This window comes from Argiope bruennichi, chromosome 5 (genome assembly GCF_947563725.1).
Source record: "Argiope bruennichi chromosome 5, qqArgBrue1.1, whole genome shotgun sequence".
NCBI classification, from domain to species: domain Eukaryota; kingdom Metazoa; phylum Arthropoda; class Arachnida; order Araneae; family Araneidae; genus Argiope; species Argiope bruennichi.
The window spans coordinates 104,194,730-104,220,978 of record NC_079155.1 but is presented as its reverse complement, the minus strand read 5'-3'; the positions used below and the strand labels follow the sequence as shown (position 1 = coordinate 104,220,978).

The window sequence follows — 26,249 nt, the reverse complement described above, 5'->3', positions numbered from 1 at the left end:
AGAATAACAATGCGAAGCCATTTCTTCGAATTCATTTTCCATTTTTTTTCGTGACCATCTGCAGAAATGCTATTTATCATTTGAATTCCTTAACCTCCTGTTGCCCATACAACTGTGAATCACGAATAGATGCAAATTGCATCCAGCCATCTGAATGCTAATTCAGTTCGGTGTTCGAGACACACGTAAATAACATGCTAAATTGTGTTGGTCTAGACTTTAGGTGAGGTGTTAAGAAAAGTTCTAGACACCCTTTATTATTTCTATCGCTAAGTCTCATCTTTCTTGAGCTCACTTTAATTCTAAAAAGCATTCCTTTAATAAAACAAATTCTAGAATGATCTCTAAAAGTTTTCCTCGTCACGATTTTATAATGAGAAATGTGTTTGTCTATGTTTAAGAACTATTTAAAGCAGATAAGACAAAACAGTAAGCAAAAACACCATTAAAACAGTTAGCACCGAATAAATTTTATTTAACAAAAACTTCTAATATATGAACTTGTTTTTCATCTTTGATCTGGGAATGATTTATTCTGTTTTATAATGGCAATGTAACTAAATAATGAATTGCAATTTGCATTTATGACAATACATGTACATATATCATAAAAACAAATTTTAGATTAAATTTGAAAATATACTAGAAGTCGGTGATGTACTTAAAGAAAATAAAGAAAAATAAACCTGAAAACACTGTAAATGAAAAAACACATTTTTAAAAATAAAAATTTACTACTAATATATGCCCTGTCATAAAGCACTTATTTATATATTCATTCAAATGAATCAAAACATCTGCGGAATATAAATGAATATGTATCAAAACCAGTTTTCTTTATTAATTCAGCGGGAATTAACACAACTGATCAAAGTTAGATATGCAGAAAATAATTCTAATTGAAATAGGTTGAACTTAATCTTATTCTGTGGGAAATATCGAAAATGCATTCTTCTTGAAGGGTTGTTTTCTTTTCATGTTGCAAATTTACTTCTAATTTATTTAAAAGCATTTAACTTTTTTTTATAAAGAATGTGGCTAATAAATATGCCGAAAGGTATTTTTATTAAACATAATTTTTTATTTCTCTCAGTGTCATACTCAATAATATTTTGAAATTTCTATTTTATTTAATTTTTCTTACCTAAACATAATAATACTAAAAGAAAAAAAACTCGAAATAGATGAAATGTTGAATTTGATTCACAAAACACTGAATAAGTGTAGTGAATTCAACAAATAAATGCAATGCATCGAAATCTGAAATTTGATTCATAAAATAAAATAAATTCGCTGAACATCATAAATTCGCTGAATTCGATTCATAAAACAATGAATATGTGTAGTGAATCCAACAACAGAATCCAAGGCATCCAAACTCGAAATAGACAAAATGCTGAATTCGATTCATGAAACACTGAATATGTTTAGTGAATCCAACAAATAAATGCAATGCATTGAAACTGGAAATTCGATTCATAAAATATAATAAATTCGCAGAACATCATAAATTCACTGAATTCGATTCATAAAACAGTGAATAAGTATAGTGAATCCAACAACAGAATCCAAGGCATCAAAACTCGAAATCATAAAATGCTGAATTCGATTCATGAAACACTGAATAAGTGTAGTGAATCCAACTACAGAATCCAACGCTCAGAATTCGAAATCGACAAAATGCTGAATTTGATTCATGAAACACTGAATAAGTTAAGTGAAACCAACAACTGCATCAAAACTCAAAATCGACAAAATGCTGAATTTGATTCATTAAACACAGTATAAACTTAGTGAATTCAACAGCAGAAACTTAATCCTTCGAATTATAATTTGCTGGTGAGTTCTGTGCTCAAAATCAAAAGAGAGAAAAAAAAAAAAAAAATCAAACCGGATGTTAGGCTTAGAAGGCGAGTGCTCCATTCTGTTATTTTTACATCTCCTTCCTTGCAATTTCTTCTGAAAAGCGTGAAATTGATCATTGAAAATCTATTTACTCACCTTACGATATTGAGGCCTCTGAAGAACTTGGCTATATCTTGATCGGATGACTGCCACGGCAAACCTCGGGCCCTGACGACTGTATTGTTGTCCACCACTTCGTTCTTGGTACTGTAATGAGGAACACAGAACACCGTAAGTGCGAGGAGTGTAATATCGAAAGATAGCAAGCACACTTATCAGTCCGACAGATAATTATTACTGCTCTGGTCGCACTTTTCTATTTTCTTTCTTTCTTTTTTTAAATACAGATAGCACCTTGAGGAGATAAGGGTATAAATAATTCGCCGACGCTGATGTTTCTGTCTTCATGTTTATTCTAATAAGATCGTTAGAATAACAGACGAGTTAATGTGAAAAGTAAAATAGCCGAGCGCTGTCAGATATTGTCTTTCCTTAAGCCTACTTAAGAACAGACTTTAGCAGGACATAATAAGATTTTGCTGAACGTATATTTGAAATTAAATTCCGCTACAATAAGATATCGAAACAGACTAACTAAAATTATAATTTAAAATATTTGTATTTTTTTTAAGGCAAAGAAGTTGTTCCATAAAATTTTAAAGCGGTATTGGCAAATCAAAATGGCAAAATAAAGCCGATGTTCGACAACAACTTACTTTCGTGAAATGAATTTCGCAGCTGACATTAAGGATTTCGCTATTTAAAGCTTGAGAAAAATAGATAAAAATATTGTTCTAGAAAACGTTTTTAAAAGAAAAGATAGGGCAGGCCATTTGGGCAACAAAATAAAAAATTAAAGGGAAACCATAACAGAATTAAATTTTGGAAACTTCCCAAAAATCATGAAAAATTTAATTTGCATGGAAAAATTAGAAGTGTCAGTGAATGCCTATAAGCGTTTTTCTGTCAGTCTGAATTAGAAGATAGAAAAAAATAAATAAATCCTATTCTAAAAGCATTGTTAACTGGCACTAGTGAGGCATTTCAAATGGAACATTAAAAAAAAAAAGTAAAGAAAATTAAATCTGAATAAGAAAAAAAAATCCTACATTATGGCTGCTGATTCTCGAAGAAAATTAAATGATAATGTTGAAAAGTGTAACGGTCATCAGAAAATGCATTCATACTTAATAATTGAGACAAAATAACTTCAAATTTAATTTCCGGCTCTTTTTAGTTGAAAATGAATCATTATAATACTACCGGAAATCGTAAAACAACACATACAGTCATTCAAAAAAGTATTGGGACACTTGGCTTGAATAACTACAAAGCTATTTATAGAATTATTTATCACATTAAAACAAAAAAATAAATCAAGAAATATTTTAAATTTGGTGTACAGTTTTTAAGAAAAATTTTATTGATATTTCAGAATTATAATTTGATCTAGCTTTCCAAATATAATTCAAAGGCAAATTGGAGTCAAAAAAGTATAGGGACACTTTTGAAATGAGAAATTCAACAAATATATAGCACATCAATTGAACTGAATTTACTACCACATCTTTAGACTATAATTTTAAACAAAAAAATTTGAATAGTTAAGATTAGTTAAAGAAAAAATTGGCGAGAAACAAAGTTATATCGGTTGATGTGCGAAATCTTGTAATAAGACATTCGATAAAAGAGAAATTCAGTTCTCTGTATAGAATATATCTTGAACTTGAGTAAGACTACTTTTTTAAGATTATTCACAGATTCAAAGGGGAAAAAAATAGGTTCAAAACAAGCAAAGACCAGGGCTTCCAAGGACATTTAATGAACGTGAAAAGAGGTGGATTGTCAAATAAGTTCACTTTAATCCAAAAATTAGTGCAGTAAAATTAACTCTGCAATGTAAAAGTAAGTTCGAAAAATCTGTAAATCCTGAAACTGTCAGAAATGTTTTAAGAAAACATAAATAACATGGCAGAGTACCTCAAAGAAAGCCCTACATCAGCAAAACAAATCGACAAGCTAGGCTGGCATTTGTTAAAATGTTTGTAAAGCACCCAAAAGAATTTTTGGAAAATGAAATTTTTGATGAAAGCAAATATAACATTTTCGGATCGGATGGCAACCAAAACGTTTGGCGGAAACCAAATACAGCTATGCATGACAAAAAATTTACGACCTACTGTCAAATATGGAGGTGGAAATCAAATAGTCTGAAGTTGTATAGCAAGTACTAGTGTCGAACTTACATTTTATTGGTTGTACAATGAATAAACATATCTATCTTTACATTATCAAGCGAAATTTAAAACAAAGGGCGAGCAAGCTGGGAATCTCGAGACATTTTAAATTGTAGGAAGATAATGATCCAAAACATAGAGGACCCATTACTAATATTTGCAAGTAATGGGTTCTCTACCATTGTCTAAGTGTTATTAAGAATCCTGCACAAAGTTCAGACCGTAATCTCCTTGAGAATGTGTGAGACTATTTGCAACAAAATGAACATCAAATTTCTAATAAGCAGGATTTAAGAAAACATTTGGTGGAAGTGAGAGCCAAAATCGATGGAACATTTTGCAAAAAATTGGTTCAATCCATGCCAAACAGACTACGAGAGGTCATAAAAAACAAAGGAGGCCCATCAAAATATTAAGTTTTAAATTTTCATTGTTTTTATTTATTTATTGGGAAGTGTCACAAAACTTTTTTGAGCACTTTTTTCTTACTTGGTTCCTTTTATTTTCAATTATAACCATAATTGCACTAATATGAAAGTTTTGAATAATTATGATTTGTATATATCAAAATAATATTTACTTCTTTTAGTTTCATATGTAAATTTAAGTGAAATATTATGATAAAAATCTGTGAACTTGTGGTGTGTCCCAATACTTTTTTGACAGACAGTATAGAATATAATTTATTTTTCGCAAATTCGTTCAGGTAAAAAAAAAAGTTATAGTTATTTCTGACAACCTTGTTTATTTCAACTAAGACGATTTTTTTTTCAAAAAAAATAATGTATATAATTATCTAAAATTGTTATAATTTACTTTTCTTCTATATAACAGGTCATTAAAATTCCAAAAATTTTGCTTTAGTTAAATAAAATGAAATACACGTTTTCAAATTTGCACTTTTAAAAATTTATTAATGATCTAATTAAATTATTGCAACATTCTACAGCTTATTTTATACGTTTTTTTTAAATACTTGTAATTTTTTAATCCGAAATTTATCTTTCAAATTAATATTTTATTTTATTTAAACTTAAGAATCCGGTGTCCCCATCCCTTTATCCGTTAACATGTCTGGGTGCAAACTTAATGGCCTGTTTTAGATTGCCAAATCAGTAACTATAAAAACAGATGTGCATTTTTTCTACAATAATATATATTTCGACTGGCTTAAAAATGTTTATCGCTTTTCCACAAACAACCTTCCAGTTTTTAGGGAATTTCCATAGCAATAAGAATCAGTAAATAGTTTCTTTATCCATATTTCTTCTTAAGAATGAAATTCAGAGTTCCATTTTAACTACTTTGAACATGCGTATTTATTCTTCCGAAAATTTTGTTTGACATGAAGAAATGTTACTCAAATTATAGAAACTACACCTCTAATCAAAAACTGTTCTTGGAATTGCTCGATGCATGAAAATTCGATATATGGAGGTTTAATTTCATTTAATTCAATTTTAGAAATAAAACTGGCATTGCATAAAAACACTATGAGTGTACTATTCGCCAAAGATCTCCCTGAAGTTAAATGACTTCTTCTTGAAACATAGTTAAATGACTTTCTCATTCCAAATATCATTTAATACAAGTCAAATACATTAGTTGCATTTAAGTACATTAGATTTATAACTAAGACCATTTCTTTGGGCGTAAAGATACAAAGTATAGTTTTTCCCATATTGATAAATTAACATAATCACTTAAAAAAACTTTTTAAAAATTCGAATTTGTATCGAGACGATTACGAATATAGGTTACACAGTCTAGAGGTATGTCGTGCTCCATTACTTCAGACAAGTCACCACACAAGAGACGAAATGTCATTAAAAGGCATTTTTATGGAGGCCATGTTTGATCGCTAAGAGCTAATTTCACAAACTCTGCGTTAAAAAATCCATTGAAAGATAATTGCCCCTTCATAAGACAAGATATAATCTTCCCACATTTCGAATCGCCATCTTTTATTGCTTTTTGGTTTGTGCAAGATACAGATGCTTCATTTTATGAGATCGAAGAATGGAATGAGATGCCCTGTTTGAGCAGTTGTAGAAATAAATCAATTGGAATCGGTGTCACAATGGTTAAATGAGACAATTTTAACCTTCAAAAACATATTAGATCTGCGGTTTAGATTTGAAAATTAGTATTTAAATCTATTTATCCGTCGCCAATCAATATGTCATCTAGACATTTGAGTAGGAAGAATTAAAGAAATTTAATTAAAATTATATATTATCCTATTGGAGAATAAAAATTAAAAAACAGCTTGATTATATTGACATTAAAATTGGATTTAAATTTGTTTATGTCAAAGCAAAGGTTTTAACTTAAAAAAATGTTCAGAGTCATTCTAGTATTAGATATGCAAGATGATATTTCTTACTACTTTCTGTAAATTTTCATTACAAATAAAATAAAGAATTAAAACAAACCTAGCCAGGTATTTTAAACTCGATTTTTAATAACGTTTTATCACAAAGTTCTATCAGTATTCTTTTTGCTGCATCAAATATTTTATATTATGAAAATTAAATATTTGGAACAAACTTATACTTCAAATATGCTATCTATTATCATAAATACCTTTTTTCTCGTACATTTGTGCAATGTTATTTATGCATAATTTTATCTGACTGCATACTTTTTAAAATTCTCTAACTGACGACAGGAAAAAAAAAATGACCATTCTCTTCAAAAAAAGTAAAGAGTCAAAGAGTTTCAAATCAGTTGCTTTCTATAAGCATGTTATGATACCTTTTACGTTAATAATTCTAGTTCATCACTGCCTTTTTTCGAGCCCTGCCGTCAGTGTTTGACAGCTTAAATGTTACTTTTAAAAACGGTTCGTCTTATTGTTTGAGACGTATCTGAATTGCAAATGAACATGACTGACCGCTTAGTCAAATATCTCATGCGTGACCTTAAGGGAGAGGCAGAGTTGAGACTGACTATTAAAAAGTTTATTCTACGCGGGAAAAAAAATTAAGCACAAAACAGAATTCCAATTCCCATTCAAAGCACATCGCAGAAGCGATGCCAATTTTCTTATTCGTAAAAAATAAAAAAATAAAACTAAGAATTCGCCTTCCGATTTTAAACTTGGTTTCACAGTAAAGGAATAAATATGCTCACGAAACCAGCATATGCATAAAGTTAAAAAAATAAAGAAAAATAATAAAAAAGTAAATAAATAAAACAAAATGGTTCGGAAGCAAAACAAGTTTTAACTCGCTCGAAAAGTTTCGTCTGCAATTGTGCATACATAATCGGCCGTTGCTGCCAGTTCTAGAACCTTTTTTTATACCGTCTTTCGGAACAAAGCGGTTCTGGAGCTGGTTTGGTTCAAATGAAACGAAAATCGTTTTGCTCACTGTTTTTTTGGTGATGTTATTTACAGTGAAAGACGATTTCTCTCTCTTTTTTTTTCAAGTGATGTGCCATGACTGATTAAGTAAAAGAAGGTGAATAACATCTTTCTAGTAAAAAATAAATAAATAAAAGAATGAAAATGTTTTAAAATGACTGGCCAGTTTTATTGTTGCCAAGACTGAAGAGGCTTCTATTATTGCATCCTTCATTTTGTGATAAGATGCGTTTTTATATTTTTAAAGGATAATCAATACAATTTAAAAGTTTTATTATCTTGACTTCAATATTTTCTTAGATTGCTGAAATTAACTTTTACTTTTATTATTAATAAATTAAACTAATATAAGTTTTATGTAATATCGCATTTACATCATGATTAAAATAAAAGTTCCAATTCAAATTTAGAAAGCAATTATTTTTAGTACAATAATAACCTATCATTTCTTTTGTGAACATCGAATTCTAACTGATTCTTCAGATAAGCCTTTACCAATTATTAGTCGCCTTCCTGTCTCGTTGAATTGTGATAAAAAACATTCGAAAATCGATAACTTCAAAGTTATACATATCTGATTAGAAAACTCAGGTCATTATCAAACTGCAATTTATCTTAAACCAAACCAAAAAATACTAAATTTAAAAAAAAAAATGCTTTTGTTGTTGTTGTTTTTGTAAATTTCAAACAGTTTCGCATACATACTTTCACACATACATATCTCATAATGCCGCTAGTCTAATAAAAATGTATGCATTTATAAGCGTTTTATTATTAAATTTGTAGAAATTCGATAAATTCTACCTTAATTGGTCTAACTAACTTGGTTATTTGTAAAAAAAAAAAAAAAAAAAAAAAAATACAATGCACAGCACATTTAGCTTTATGACCATTCCCAGTGACCGATTCGCTAAAACTCTTAGCCAAAAACAAATTTTTTTCGTATCTACTACGCAAACATGTATAATGACTTAATTAACATAAAAAAGAATATTTGAAGATATTTTTATATGAAACGGTAACGAATAATGAAATTAATAATGGAAAGTAACGAACAGTGGTCACAAGAAACGAAATAAAACTTTTATGCTTTCATATCGGGCGAACAACTGTGCAAAAAGCAAACAAACGCGAATTTAGTCAAATTATGATTCATTTCTGCTTTTTGTAGGCTAAAAACCAATCTGCAGCTTAAGAAAAGAGCAAATGAGCGTACGAACTTGAACATAAATAACTTTAACATGTTCTAAAAATATTCTATTTAAAAGAAGTAATTTATTAAATGAAAGTAAAAGCAAAAATTACAACAAGCATTTGGAATCTTTCAATGTAATTAGTGAATTGATATTAAGACAAATTTTTCTATAAAAAAATGTCAAGATAGGGAAATTATGCTTTGAATTTTTATTCTGCCAACAGTTTAAAAAAACCATCTACAACTTCAGAAAAGGGTAACAAATGATCGTACGAACTTGAACATAAATAACTTTAACAATATAATTCATGTTCTTAAAACATTCTATTTAGATTAAATAATTTATTAAATGAAAATAAAAACAACAATTATAACTAGCCTTTGAAGTCTTTCTTTGTAGGTAAAGAGATATTAACACAAATTTTTCTAGCAAAAAAAAAAAAAAGCACAAAATAGGTGAAGATATGAAAAGTTTGCTTTGACCGTTCTACCAACGGTTTAAAAAAAATCTATAACTACAGAAAAGAATAAAAAATGAGTGTACGATCTTAAACATAAATAAATTTAAAGATATAATTCATTTTCTTAAAATATTCTGTTTATATAAAATAATTTATTGAACGAAAGTAAAAACAACAATTACAACTAGCCTTTGGAGTTTTCTTAGGTAGCTAGTAAACTGATATTAAGACAAATTTTTTTCTATTAAAAAAATTTCACACATATATCAAGATAGGAAAACTTTAAATTTTTATTCTATTAACCGTTCAAAAAAAAAAACTATTTACAACTTCAGAAAAGAATAACGAATGACCGTACGAACTTGAACATAAATAACTTTAACGATATAAGTCATGTTCTTACAACATTCTATTTAGATGAAATAATTTATTAAATTAAAGTAAAAACAACAATTACATTTAATCTTTTTATGTAGCTGGTAAATTGATATTAAGACAAATTTTTTTATTAAAAAAATGTCAGAAATGGGTCAAAATAAGAATGAATTCAGGCTTTGAATTTTTATTCTACCAACCTTTAAAAAATATATATCTACCACTACAGAAAAGAATAACGAATGACCGTACGAACTTGAACATAGGTAACTTTAATAATATAATTCATGTTCTTACAACATTCTATTTATATGAAATAATAATTAAATGAAAGTAGCCTTTGGAGTCTTTCTATGTAATTGGAAATTGACATTAAGACAAAAATTTCTATAAAAAAAATACAACAAATGGGTCAAGATGGAAAAACTTTGCTTTGAATTTTTATTCTACCAACCGTTAAAAAAACTATCTACAACTACAGAAAAGAATAACAAATGACTGTACGAACTTGAACATAAATAAAGTTAACAATATAATTCATGTTAGAATATGAAATAATTTATTAAATGAAAGTGAAAACAACAATTACAACTAGCCTTTGGAGTCTTTCTATGTAGCTAATAAACTGATATTAAAATAAATTTTTCTATCAAAAAAATGCCGCAAATGGGTCAAGATAGGAATACTTTGCTTTGAATTTTCATTCTACCGACCGTTCAATAAAATGAGAAATCTAATAGCTCAACAAACAATCCCTATATGATATCTATTCATAAGCTGGCCACGCCAATGAACTTTGAGGTGAAATTAAGCGTTTATTTTACAATCCAATAACAAAGAACCTCATTTAGGCATCACAGCATCTCTCTTATCAACGTAACAACGTTTTGTTACAAAAGCGTTTCTCTTTCAACAGTTTTATCATAGAGACTCTTCTTTTCACCAACAGAAACAAATAGAACTCCACTTCACCTGTTGATTCGCACCTTACTTCCCAGGACATAAAAAAAGCATCCCCTTCCTCTTATCTATTCATTATTTGCGGAAGAATGCAACTGACTGTTCGTTGCCTCTTTTTATCGGCTTATCACTCTCTGCACCAAACGAAGCGTGGATATCCATACTTTCCTTATCTGCAGCAGTCAGGCCTTGCAAGAGCCGTAATTTCCCGTTGTTTAGATGATGGCGGATCCGGTGGAAAAAGAAGGGATTTGCCACTCTTAAATCCTTTGATACCTGTATTCTTTCCCACCATTGCTCAGTCATTTAGGAAAAGAGAGACGGTGGACTGTCACATGTCGATTGCTGGTGTGACAGAAACTGAATCCACACGTCAGTTTAGCATGCTTTCTAGAAAGCTACCCGTTTTCTTAAGCTTCAAACTATAGCTTGCAGAGCATCTTAAATTCTTAAAACTAAAATAATACTCCAAGCAATTTAGAATTCCATCGGCTTGTTTATTGAACATCGGCTTGTTCTTTGAACATAACAGTGTATCTTACAAACATTGCCAGATTCCAGAAGGTTTACAATTGATCATCAGCTAGTATACAAAAGAATAAACGAAATAATATTTAAAAAAATATGTTTATCAAAGAAAAAATCGTTTGCTTTTACTTTTTAATAATATTTTAACAGAATAAAAATGGTAGCAGTTAAAAAATGTCTGAAAAGAAATCGTCTGCTAAATGTCTATTAACAGATTTAGATTATGATATTTACCGAACACATCAGTGTTTAAGAGAATCAACAAAGCAAAAAGTTAAAGACTTATTTACTTTAGTAGAAATAATGACTGATCAGTAAAGTTTGTTTGTTCCTTGGATAAGAATTCATGCTACCAAGTGCATTGTTTCCCAACATTATCTCATAATTTTCGATGATGTTCTTTGGAAAGTACCACTTGAGATTTCAGTCAGACAACAGATGCCCTCGGAATATAGAGCCGCGGCATTTTTCTTTTAATGAAATTTTTGTATCTTCTAAATTTAAAGTGAATAAATTTTTACAATCGCATGAAACATTAGAACATTAGGCATATAAAATAGGCATATATAATTAGGCATATATAGCATTAGAACAGGTCTGATCTAATGCTGTATATGAATTATTCGGCGAGACTGAATAAAATACATATCATTGTTAGTGCAATGAAATGCAAGACAACCTCAGGCTGTTTTAGATGGCTGTAATAATAACAGATGACTCAGTATGGCTTGAGGGCAGCACAAATTCCATCGGTTCATGCATTATTTCTTATGGTTAAAAAATAATTTGGGAAAAATTTTCCTTAAAAAAGCTTGTTCAATTTCCGTTTAGAGTAGAAACAATTCCACGCCAAAATAAATTCACAAGAGTAACTCAAAGGTTTATAAATTAAAGATTATATTAAAAGTTTTCATAAAAACATAATTTTAAAAACTATATGAAAGTTATTTCTATGGATATATACTTTAACTCAAAGGTTATTATTGTGCCTAGTAAAAATAATGAAAAATTTTTTTTAAGGGGAATATTGCATTTCCTAGGAAAAAGGAACACTGCAATGCTGTACGAGAAATTTAATTCTTTTTATGTTTTCAATCATTTTATACAAAAATCTTTAGATGATAAAATAAAACCTACTAAGAATATTTATTTATTTCATTTTAATGTATTTTATTTCATTTTATTTATTTATTTATTTATTCTATTTTAATATATTTCATTTCATTCATTTATTTATTTTATTTTAATACATTTTATTTTATTTATTTATTTTTGCTTTTATTTGTTTCACATGTCTTGTCACAATATTAAATCCTGTATTGAAATTCTTTCATTCAAATAATACATTCTTTCAAATAATAAAAATATTTTATATAGAATACATTTTACATTTCTAGAGTTTCTTATTTTCAGAAATATATTTAATTTTACATGACGGAAACAATGGATTTTCTATCAATGCAAATCATTTTTCTTTTGTTTTCGATTCTTAATGTAGAAAAAAACGTATTGTTTTAACTCAGAACATCAGATTTTAAATAACTCATAAACTAACTTTAATAAACTCAGAACATTAAATTTTGAATAAAATAAATTCTTACAATGAACCATGTTAACCAAACAAATGTTAGAACAAGGTATTTCCAATGCTTGATGAAACATAACATAGAAATTGAGCAATGTGGGAAAGTACAAGCATTTTTCGCCAGTTTCGCCAACCCGCGTTCGATTCAAGGTGACTTGTGCCTCCATTTAATGGTTTATAGAGTAACAAGAAATTGCCAACCAAATATATTACAAAATATCTAAGCAACCACTGTATAAGTTTAAAACAGACAAGAAACATTCGATGCTTATAATAATTTGTCCGATTAATTAATTTAAGATATGTGTTGATATCTAGACTTGACAGAGCTTTTTAAACGAATATTGTCGTTTATTAGTAGATTATGCTGATATTGGTATATTCATAGAATTTTTTCATCGTGTTTATCTTCATTTACATGAGGACTAACTATAAGTTATTTGGTGGGAACTAATAATAAAACAGGTAATTGACGGTTAAAAAAAATGAAAAATTAGACATGTTAATTAAATTCCGGGCTGGAGACGAAATGGCATACAATGATATTAAAATTTTATTCAATTGAATTTATTTTAGCGTGCTTATATTTGAAAAAATTATCTAGATTAATCGTGTATTCATACATAGCGATAAAGATTGTTTAGGTCTTTGTTGCTGAATATTATTATTTAGGCTCAAAATGTAGGCAAATGATGTATTTACTCCGTTGAAATCGTAATAATTCAGTTTAATCGTAATCATTTAGAATATATTTATTTATGTAGATTGTGGGAATAATTCCAAAATTGAAAGAATTAAACCTTCAATTGTTTATCTCCTTTCATGACAAATTGTAAGAATACTTTAAATGTAAGATATAATTTTGAATAATATAATGCAACATATAATGAATTACATCGTCTTAGTCATAATTCCATTATATTTACTTCACGCTTGCAAATCTGTTTGCTGATTTTTTTTTATTACAGTAAATGTATTTTGAATATTCTGTTGGCATTGTAAAATACTTCTATAATATCAACGAAACGGCGGATCTTTCTATGTAACAATAGACAGCGATAAATACTGCAGTTATTTTAGAAATATATCCTTTCCTTTTTTGGCAACGTTTGCCAACATTTCTTAGCTGAGATTTCAATGAACTTAAAGACAACGTTGGATTCTCGGTGTGCATTTTTGATAATAGTATTCTACAACCAATTTCTTGTTTCAAATTAAATTACTATAACTTCCTTTGTCAGAACAGCTTCTGGCAGTTAATTTTGCTACGTTCTGGGCCTTGAAGAACAGGTTTAGAATAAAATCTGACAGCATATCTCCGATCGATGTTTTGTCTTTAATACATCTTAAATCCAGTTTCATTTTAGACATAAAAGAAAACATTGTTAAGGTAAATGGTCTAGTAAGTGTTACTTGGGTTAAGTGTGTCTAAGACATAGCACATACTGACAGTGCCGATAATGAGCTGGCCGATAATTTTGCAAAAACTGCTTCTGATTTTGAGGAAATGTTGACTGTCATGGCACCATACACTTTTCCGCAAAAAACACTGTTTAGAAGATGATATCTAAATGGAATATACACTGGAATAATTCTATGACCAGTTGTGTATGAAGGAGTTTCTACCGAGGTTATTAGTAAAACTAATTACTAAGCGATAGCTCGTTTTTCTTTGTTACTAACATAGAGCGATTTCCTGCTTGTCTTTTCAGATTTAAACTGTTAAATTCACCAAATTGTCTCTTCTTCTTCTTCTTGCGTACAGCCGACCGCCCCGCCACCACTGAACGTAGCAGTATCGACAGGATTTGTTGTGGCCGACTGCGCCAAAATGCCCCTGCGGGGAATTTGGCAAAGCAGACCATTTCGTTTTTTGTTAAAGTTTTATAAAGGATTTCCATCTCTCTTGTCTTGCAGATGCTCATAAATCTATTTGACTGAAAGCTCCCAACAAAAATTCATTTTTATTGGGTAAATTGTCCAAAATAATGAAAACTGGTTTACAAATTTGTGATTTCTTGAAGTTGAGGAATAATTTGTACTTATTTATTTTTTTGAGTACATCTGAGAGCATTTTAACTTTGGCCGTTTTTTATTTTATTTATAATTTGAATGTTTTGTTATTTTTCCATATGATTGTAGTTTCCTTCAAAAATATTTCTAATCCATCGGTTTTAACCAATTTTCGGAAAGTAAAATCTAAAACAAACAAAAAGATCGTTCAAGATCATTAATGCTCTGTCTGCGTCCACCGAATGGAAATCGCTGGTCTAAGACATTGCCTTGTCATTTTAAAATTAATCATTAGTTATTGCTTCACTGTAACTATGAATGACACAGGAATACATTTGCAAGATATGAATTCAAATCTAATCACTGCTCTAATGTCTAATGCTATTTGCCTGGTACTTAGTACTATAAAATGATGAAAATTCCCAGATTCCCAGAAGTAAGGTCTGCTTGATACACAGATTCAACTCCTGATCTTTCAAGCTGAATTCGCTGAACTTCATAGAACAGACAGAGGGTGGTGGAGAGGCGTGCGACCACCGCACTTGCTGGTGAACGGGTTTTCGGCGTGTGTGGGTGTGGTGACAAAAATAATACACATTGCTTCTGGGAGAGTGGAAAAATAATGAGCCTGTGGAAATATGCGAGGTCATTTCCACAGTTGTTGTTGGAGATCCCCTTCTTCTTCATCAACATAACCCATTGGATGTTTCTCAGCCGGAAAGGCCAGTGACTGGAATATGGATGAGGTAATCTTAACCTTTAAATGACCAGGCGATGACCGTTCGCAATAAATAAGGATTTAACTCATTTTCTAGTGTGTGTGTTTTTTGTAAGTATTTTTTTAACGATGAGTTTTGCTAGATTTAAAAGATTAGATGACACACCATTTTCCATGTTTAAGAAGAGCTTTTCGATAGAATATTTCTTCAGTTTTGAAAATGATGAAAAAGTTTGCATCTCAGAAGCTAATTGCACTGAATATATGATTTAACAGATGGGCATCAAAATGTTTCTTGCACTGTCAAAAGGCAAAACATAAATAATAATATAAAAACTTTAGAAATTATGCAATGTAAAAAAAGAGAGAGAGAGAGAGAGAGAGAGCATTATAATGGAACCTCGCTTAACGAACATTAATTCGTACCAGAATCTTATTACTCGTAATGCGAAAAATTCGTTAAGAAATTTTTTTTTCTATAAGAATCAATGTAAAATAGAACAATTCGTTCTATTCCGAAAAAAGTACTCAAATTTATAAATACATAATTTATTATTTATTCCTTTTTTTTACAATAAAGCTGTTCAAATACATTTGTCTTTAATTATGCTTCAAAATTTGCGAAAATGGTTCACAGAATTTCTGCTTGATTAGAATGCAGATTCTCGATGTACGATGCAATCATTTCTTTCAAAAATTCTCTTACTTCACTGGAAGGCTGTTGCTTTGCTGAGACTATTATTTCTCTTTTCCTAGACCAAATCTCATCGGCGACATTTTATTGCGGCATAGAATGTAATTCCATAAATTTTTCAGTAGTTCTGGTTATGTTCTTCTACCCCTAGTCCCAAAATTTTGGCCTCAGGCACAATCTCATCGATTAAGGCTGCATAAACACTTGTTCAAACTTCTAAGAATCTCGTTCGATAGCGCTATCCGGTCAAAGCATTTTTCATGCAGAAATAAAGATTATCTTCAAATAAGCGCTCAACACAGGCTAATACCCGAGACATGGGCCGATCCTGCGTGTGAGGTCTCCTTGCCATTCGCTTTGCGAAACATAGCTCATTCAAAAATTGCTCATTTTTTAAAAATTTATTTATTTATTTTTATTTTGCTTTCTTTATGATGCTAATCGGTCTTTATGGATGGTCTTGTTCAGCGACGCACAACTGTACTAGTTTCTAAAAGTTACGTCTATTAAGTCCCCTCTTGTTTGATTCTATTATTAATAAACATGAATTCAAAATCAGGAAAAATGTCATTCTGTGTAATTTTAACGTTATTTTTCATTTACTTCTAAAGAAATCTTGTTTTTATTTTTATTCCATTTTTCAACTGCAATGCTGAAAATGGAAACCGATTTTCTGTTGCTATAATTGACTAGCTAGCACTTGTTCCTCCATCTTCTCCAAGAAAAATATAAAATAAAATATTAGAATAAATATTATACGGATATTAAAATTCAGATTAACATTCTAAGAAATAGCACCACCTTATCTATAACAACTAAAAGAGAAGAAGGGGGAAATTAAATTATAGGAGGTTTAAAACGAAGGTAAATATCAGCTAAAGGAACAAAACAGTTGATAAAAAATGGAGCAAAAGAAGAAACAAAAAAGATTTAAGTCGTCTAGACATCTTTTTTTTTATTGCGGCTCTACCTGGAATATCTCGCGAACCCAAATAGGAACTTTCAAAAAAAAAATTTAATGTATTCGGAATAGAGTAGTGGAACTGTTAATTCCAAAAATATAAAATGAGAGGTCTAAAAGTTCGCATTTTTCCAGCTGAAACGGCTACTATTTAAATTGTGGTTAGAAAATATAAAGTAAAAGCATTCTTAAATTGTGTAAGAGAGAATCTTTTACACAATTTAAGATTCGTATTTAATCTAACATTTTACTTTACAATGGATAATTTCAGAATACTTGCTGATGATACCCGAATAACTGTCTCAAATTTGAAAACAATATTTTATTTCCAAATTTAAGCTATATTAATCTTTAAATATTCTGGATATTCTCTTTAATATATTATTGAATTCTTATGATATAAACTTTATAGGAAAACTAAAAAAAAAAAAATCATTGCACGAAAAGAACATTTATTTTCAACGGTTCTTCGTTTCATATGCAAAATAAAACATTAAAAAAAACCAATATGTCTTAAAATTAGTAATTACAGATAGTGATGGATTTAAGTTCTGTGCGACTATAAACAGCGCAGATTATGAAATTATATTTTACAAATTGGATAGATTTATTTTCATATTTCGACGCATTTTTAACATGCTTGTGGCGAATTGGTATGAATGAGGATAGAACCTGGGACCTTGTGGTTAGCAGCCCAGTAACATGACCACGATACAAAAGCAATTACTCTGGTAGGTAGTTGTTAACTAGCTTATAAGCTTTCACTACACACTCTCCCTCCAGTGAGTCGGAGGTGAGATGAACGATATGACCGTTGAGTGGTGATGTCTGTTGATTCTAATGCGCTTGTACCCATTTGAGTAGCGCCAAGCGTTATGGCGAGCGTGTGTGGGTGAGTGGTTGCTGTTGTAGCGTCAAGACTACATGCGAATGATTTATTTCAGCTTATTTTATTTTACAACAAGTTTGTGAAAATCAATAGTTTTTGTTTATCTATTATCATTCCAGACTACCCAGCAATTATATTTCTACATAATTTTATTGAAGTAAAGGTTTAGTGTTTATAAATAGTCTAATAACTTATTGCACGTAATGTAGCATATAAGAAAGAACAAGACAAATTATACTTGATGAATTATTAATATCGTCCTAATATTTTATAATTTAGAAAAAAAATATATTTTTTATAAACTAGGATAACACCATGTTTTAATCACTTTTCTGCCAAGAGGCCCTAGACAGTTACCTAGGCAGAAAATTGCCACTGATTACAGCTATTCTTTCTTATACCAAATTAATAATTCGTCGGACTTATTTTCTTTTTTTATTAATCGTTTGTTTTATCTATTTCTAATATGTTGTCATCAAAGACTATGTTGAAACTTCCAAGTTAACAACAAAGCATGGAAGTCTTAATATGCAGCAATCACAGATTTCGTAAATACTTTCTAACATGTAGATCAATTGATATTAATTGCTCATATGTTGCTCATTTTTCTCTCATTTAGAGTCCATCTTAGTTGCGTGTCAATAGATATCTGTAGAACGAGCCCTTTTCGTTTCTCATTAAAACTAATTCTGCCATTACAGTTAATCAAGACTGAAAATTATATTTATGACATTATTCTGGCAACCACAGATAAGTCAGTGGGTAACGACCCTATAATCATGGCTATTTTTACATCTCTCCTAAATCCGTCTGGAGACCACAGTTAATCAACTGTCAAATACCTTTTTCAACCCCCAGTCGTTAATTGCAAAGTAATTCCACGTGGAATGCCGATGTCCTTTTCATTATTCCCCTACCTGTAGCACCACATCCACTTGATCGGTACCTTCAAAAACAACCCTTTTAATGGACTGGGGATGGACCAACAGCAACACCAATTCTAGAACTTGCTCATTCTTTACGAGCGTATAAAAAAACACGATATCGAGCAAATCCCTTCAGGGCATTCGTCGGCAATAGTGCAAAAGAAGAAGGGGGGGGGGAAGCAAAACAAGAACATATAATTTACTCAGAAGATATCCCCCTCCCTCCCCATTCCATCCGAGCCCCCTCCTAATATTCCTTGAGAAAAGTGAAGCACCTAACCTTGACAGAGGGCAAGAACAGTTTAGAAACGTTACTTATTACAGTACCAGTGTTGCTGCATGGAACGAGGGAAAGTGAGCAGGATGAGGGGGGGGGGGGATGAGAGAGAAATGATGTGCAATTTTACGCAATATCGGGGTCATGTGGGCAACGACCCAATCAAATGACGACACGCCGAGATGGGTCCAGTGGGGATAATTCCAGCGCGAAGAGGTAGCCATCAACGATGCGCGCATGAGTAGAATTTTGATGACCAATGTTTACGCTAAAAAAACTTGAGGAGAGAGTCTTGCCATCTTAAATTGAGTCTGGGACAGTCGGGTTGTCTTGTGTAGTAAATTGTCCCCGAAGCAGCCGATGATAAGTACTGGACGATTGTTACGAGGCAAAATGATCTTGATAGCCAAGCAGAAAAGATTATCTGAAATTTAAACCACCTTGCTGCGGGTTTATTAACTTTTGTTTTGTCTTTAGAAAACCGCTTGACTGAACACACAGGTACTTTATGAGCGGTAGATAAAATGGTTAAAGAATTGATAAGAATGCAAACGAGTCTTGATGATACAAAATTATTTAATTTATTCTTATTTTGGATATGTTACTTAATTCTGTCTTGCAAATGACATACTCCAGAATTATTCAGTGAGTTGAACTAAAAATATATATTCATGGAACGGACTTGATAAATATACACATTGATTGGTTTTTCGATTATATTAAATTTGCATTTATAACATTTCATTGTGTTTTAATTTACTGTAAAGTTTTCTAATGCTTTTCACACAAAAGTGTCTTAATTATTCAGATTAAACATATAAATAATCAGAAAAATAAATATTCTAAACAAAGAAAATTTTAAATGCCATTTTATTACAACCCAATTCGGGTTTCATCTACCACTAAGCCATGTGCTTTCCTCCGAATAGTTGAATTAAAAACTTTATTCTGGTCCTAACTGAAGGGACTTAACTGCAACCTCTTCTAGTTTTCGGTTCGTTTTTATCAATTTCTGAGTAGTGATATATTTTCTTCATCTTGTGTCTGTGTTCTCATAGTGTTACAGATGCTGTTTACCGTTAAGTTGTTGTATTTAATGAATTTTTCTACTTCTAAGAACCCGCCGCAATAAGCCATTCAGTAAAAAGTATTGATACCTTAGCTATTTAGCAACAAATTTAATTTAAAAGAAACAGTCGTTGTGTTCCAAGCTAAGTGCCCACTGTATGCATATTTATTAAAAAGTAATCGTTAGTTTTTTTTTAAAAAATGAATAACAGTTTTAACAAATTAATTGCTTTTACAACTTACAAGTATGAAATATTTATCTATAAATATATGAGCTTAAAATTCAGAAATATAACAGCAATTGTACTAAAGATAAGAAGTGACCAATAAAATGACATTTAAATGAAAAGGAATAAGAACGAGATTTTGATTAATAGTTACGAGAATTATAAATTTTTATGCTACTAATCAAAATTCAAATAAAAATTTTAATTTTTTTAAAAAAAGTAGTACAAGTATATTAATACAGAGTATTGAAAGCAATAATTAAATTTCAAAATTAACAATTTATCATCCTATCTATACCGAAACAACATATTTTCGAATTTATAATATTGTTTCTCAGAGCAGCTAGTTTGTTGGTAAAACCGAGAATTTTACAGATAGTTTTAATGGTTTTGCAGAATGGATGAAAGGCAAAAGCCCCCCCACCCCCCGGCTTTGGCTATAAACATGGCGACTTTAAAGTAATTAAAGTTATTTGTGAATCTTGGATATACTTTCATTAGGACTCGAATAACAACATTTGTTCTAGAACATTCGATGGCAGGATGTCAAATGTTCTAGAACAAATGCTGCCATGGGAGCTACAAAAGCAGAGGCACACAGAAGAAAGTGATAGTTGAATTGATAGTGATAGTGAAGTTGAATTGATAGTGAAGAAAGTGATAGTACTTTGTTCAAGCAAGCATTTGAACAAAGTATCTCTTTAGAATAGTTGGAATATAAATGAGAAATGTATAAATTATGCTCCGCTTTGGTTATTGATTATTAGATAATTGCTGAATACTTTCGATTGCTACTCATTTTAATTATTTATTTTGAATGTATTTATGGAAATTGGAATAACATAAATAAATAAAAAAAATTAATGATGGCAGATAAAATTTTAATTTAAGACATGATTTCAATTTTTTTTACTTTATTATATATTTGATGTTTATTTATGTATCTATATTTACAAGATGCCATTATGTACTATTATAAAGCAGAAATTCATTGATAGAATTGTTTTGTTTATTTAAAACAGAAAAAGTATTAGTAAGACGTAATCTGTGTTAGATAAACTTTAAATGAAGTCAGCTAAATTTCGAAAAACACATTTAAGCAATTTTATCAAGTAAAACAAATATAAAAGGCATTTTATCTGATGCCTTAAAATGTACTCTACCGATCTTTGGTATAAAAATTCGATTTGTTTTGAATAAACGAAAATAATTATAAAGAAATAAGAACTTACCATATACCAGGCTCGAGATGACTATTTATCTGTTCTGGTGTTTCAAAAGTATGACCTGCAATGAGAGCTCTTTTAGAAAGAATCGAAAAACTATTTTCACAGTAACATCAGCACTTTAAAAACCTAACAGACGCTAAAAATTACAGCTCTTACGCAATGTGTTTTGTCATATACTTGCACAGACAATTCGTCTGCAAGTTTGGGGATTTATTCTAATTCTGAGTATCCGAAAATGTTCGAAACAATCGAATGACATATGTATATTATAGTAAAATGTTTCATTGAAAATCAGAATCGTTCTCGTTATTCGGGATTGTGAACGAATAATGTTCTATAATCACGATCAATGTCTAGACATGGGATTATTTTTTAAATCTAACATAATTATGGATAACTTGACTTCTCGGCTCATTATTTTAACTTAAAATAAAATTTTACATCCAATTCAGTATCTTTAAAAGTGCATGATTATTAGTATAAAATATTAGCGTTCTAAATCTAATTTTAAAAAATCAAATAAATGTTTTCATTTTAATTCTTCAGCTTTGATATTTGTTATTCAAATTTCCTGCAATCTCTTAACCAAAACCAAAGTTGTTTGAAACATTTTTATTTAATTCTTAAGCAGAGGTCTTTAAGAATTTAATCCTTTTTAATACAGGATTAATATTTTTTGCAAATGATTTTTACTTATTTATTCTTTTCAAAAATAATATGATATTATTTAATTATCTTTTTAATTATTGATTTATATTAAATAATTGTTTTAAAAAGGAATTATACTAAATTGTATATGAATTTACTTTATCATATTCTTTCTTTACTTCAATAGTTTAAACGTTTTCAGAAGTTTGAATAATTTCACGATTTTTAAGATTCTAAAATAAGGTTGCATTTAAAATCCCATACTGTTTTCAGCATTCAATAGTAAGATTAATAGATATTGGGGCGGGGTAGCATTTGGATTTCGTAGAATTAAACTACTCATTTTTGTCAGTAACTTGTGTCATTTACACTATCCTATGCTTGAAAATAGTATTAGAATACAAATGTCTATGCCGAAAGTAATTGAATCAAAAAGAAAGCGCGCATTTAATAAATCAGAATTAAAAATAAATCTAAGTCAGTCATTTCTGAAAATTTTTTTTTTCGCCGAAACCTTAGAATGAAGCTTTAAACACTTGCAATGAAAACAGATTTTATAAACAAATTCCGAAAATGTTTTTTTCTTTCTTTTTTTTTCTTTGAAAAGAATTTAAATGGTAATCTAAATAAGATTTCTTTCATTTTAATTAACCAGAAACAAATTGCATTCTTTTCTTTAATTGAAAAAATGCTTATTTTCAATTACGCAAAACTTTCGTGAATACATTTCGCACATTAAGAATTTTGTTAGATACTTGTTTAGAAGTTTAGATTGAATAAATGTTAATGAGCTGAAGATATTTGCAAAACAAAAGAAGAAAATGTATACTCTTTTATGCTGAAAGATAAATAAATACAATATAAATAATAGAAAAATAAATAGTATTCATTAACACTTGTTTAGTTATTTAAATGCTAATTGTAAAACAAGAAGCTTTTAAAACTTAACAATTTTTCAAATCAAAATATAAATAATATTAACGTCAATGAAACACTTTTGTTCCAAAACTTCAAGCAGATAATTACTTTTTACTTATTGCAAGATGAAAATAGTAATAACAATAATCATTTAAGAATAACAGCGATACTTTTGAAAAACTATTTTGCATTTTAACAGCTTAAATGAATCGTTCTGTTCAGTTTTTATTTATTGTAAGTTCTAAGTGCATCATACTTCAGAAACTTAATCACGTATTTCAGGTAGAAATTCCCCAAAATTAAAGTTGACCTAAATAAGCTTGATTGCTGATTCATTAACCTACTGTTACAAGTAGAGTCTGGGTTGGAGGCGCTGTTTACGATATTATTCAACGTTTTCCTGATATTTATTATTCAAGTTTCCTTGTATTTTTTCCCAACATCGTTGTGAAAGTAATTATGTTCGTTAAGAACGGGTTATAAACCAATAAATTATCGAGATTTTTTTTTTTTTCACAGGCGAATACAGCAATTGTGGCCAAAGCGTAAATGTGAAGACCAAACTGTATGTCTAAAACCAAAGACTTTTTACTTTTCCGTACACGAAGTATACAAAAAAATTTTATACTTATTATTGCATTTAAGTACTGTATTATTTCATGTTGTATTTGTTAAAAAAATTCGAACTCGAAATTTTCACGAATCTCCATGTTTCAGGTCACCTTCAGATTGAAAAACACATTTTTAGAACAACTCCTGACTGAACACGATAACTCAAAGGCGCATTAAATTAGAATTATGAAATTCCATTAGAAATTGGCAATAAATGTGTAGATATTCATTAGAAATTAAGGATAATTTGTAGATTTCCATTAAAAATTAAAGATAAATTTGTAGATTTCCAGTAAAAATTAAAGATAAATTTGTAGATTTCCATTGAAAATTAAAGATAAATTTGTAGATTTCCATTAAAAATTAAAGATAAATTTGTAGATTTCCATTAAAAATTAAGAATAAATTTGTAAATTTCAATTAATAATTAAAGATAAATTTGTAGATTTAGATTACAAATAAATTTGCAGATTCCCATAAAAAATTACAAATAAATTTGTAGAGTCCCATTCAAAATTAAAGAAAAAATTGTAGATTTCCATTAAAAATTAAAGATAAATTTGTAAATTTCAATTAATAATTAAATATAAATTTGTAGATTTCGACAAAAAATAAATTTGTAGATTTCGATTAAAAATAAATTTGTAGATTTCGATTAAAAATAAATTTGTAGATTTCGATTAAAAATAAATTTGTAGATTTCGATTAAAAATTACAAATAAATTTGTAGATTCCCATTCAAAATTAAAGTAAAATTGCAGATTTCCATTAAAAATTAAAGATAAATTTGTAAATTTGAATTAATAATTAAAGATAAATTTGTAGATTTAGATTACAAATAAATTTGTAGATTCCCATTAAAAATTACAAATAAATTTGTAGAGTCCCATTAAAAATTAAAGAAAAAATTGTAGATTTCCCTTAGAAATTAAAGATAAATTCGTAGTAGAATTAAAAATAAATTTGTGGATTTAAAATTTAGTTGATGTCTTGTGAGGAGAAGTCTGTCTATCTGCCTGTATGTAATTGAATACGATAACACAAAAACGCATAGTGCTATACAGATAAAACTGTTTATAAAATGGTAAAATTTAATTGGTTAAAGAAATCTAAAGAGCCGATTCTTATCAAATTTTGAATAATCTCCATCAAAGAGTTCAGGGTGTGTTATTCTATACTTCCGAAAATACATGAAAACGCGATAACACAAAAACTGGTATATGATTTTGTTACCAAAAGTGTAATTTTACGCCAAATTTTGATTTCAATCGGTTCCAAAATGCATTGAAAATGCATAATTGGTTTTCTTTCCTATATTATGAAGCTCAAAACTCTCATGTTCACGACTCTTGAAAACAAAAATCTGAGTACTCGTGGCCTTCACGGCTTTGTCCAAATTTCGTAATATTATGCAAGTGGAGAAAGATCCTGAAACACCTTTATTACAGAGTATGCGAAAAATTTATAGAGAAATCACATCCGCTAGTTAATAGACACAAATATGCAATGGCAGACTAATAAACATTTTAAAGACTCCGGTTTCACTGTTAAAAGTAGAAGTAGTATTGAATATATAGCAGTACCACTGTACTCAATATGTATATTCAGCCGATGGTTCCACAGTTTCAAAATTGCATCAAAATATGTGTTCTGTTGGTGTATAACACATTTTTCGCTGTTGGAAAACAATTAAGAAAAATGTTTTTCAAGACAAATATTTATACTCGGAAAAGAATTAGAACTCTTAATTAAATACATAATTATTCACATGAATGTTATAGCATATTAGTGTTTCATAGTCTGAAAAATAAAATTTTATAACCTGTTTCACCCCACCCCCACAAAAAATAGGACTATGTGAATTTGTGACTTCCCCCCTCTAAGATGATCGAAAGTAAGCAATGTCAAAATGATGCTCTGTTTCGAATGGCACTTGGCAGACACTTTAATGATTAAAAATGCAAATGATTAAAAAACAATATAGTTGTCCAAAGAAAAAATAAATATATTTTCATAATATATAACTAATAACTAAAAGACTGTAAGATAAAAATTCAATATTTTTGAAATTTTATTCCTTTATGTATTTGGAAATGGTGGATTTCTTGATTCATATTTTTGAAGGAAAATTCTCTAGTTAATTTTCTATTTATTCAGCCAATTCTTATTTTTCAAAATTCTTTCTTTTATTTAATTCTTTGAATTCTAAGAGCCTTTCTTTTTATTCTAAGAGCAGATAACTTAATTATGAAATTCAACAACCAACACACAATACAAGTTCCCAAAATTTCCATATAAATTTAAACTAAGATGGTGTGAATACAAAAGAATCAAGAATTTAGTTAATGTAACATAAATATGGAAATTTACTATTATAATGATGATAATTTACTTTACATGATGTTTGCAGAGATGTTTATTTGTATGAAGACAAAAGCCAGACTAGGTCTTGTATG

General features: G+C 29.3%; 1 protein-coding gene across 1 annotated transcript in view; it reads right to left on the bottom strand.

The window, feature by feature from the left end:
* LOC129968598 (RNA-binding protein fusilli-like) overlaps window positions 1–26,249 on the bottom strand; it is a 134,443-nt gene that overhangs the window by 15,596 nt on the left and 92,598 nt on the right. Inside the window, exons 5-6 of the mRNA XM_056082658.1 lie at window positions 21,619–21,673; window positions 2,002–2,112 (exon numbers count right to left, since the gene is read on the bottom strand). Coding sequence (XP_055938633.1) covers window positions 2,002–2,112; window positions 21,619–21,673 — 166 coding nt within the window. The remainder of the gene's footprint in view (window positions 1–2,001; window positions 2,113–21,618; window positions 21,674–26,249) is intronic.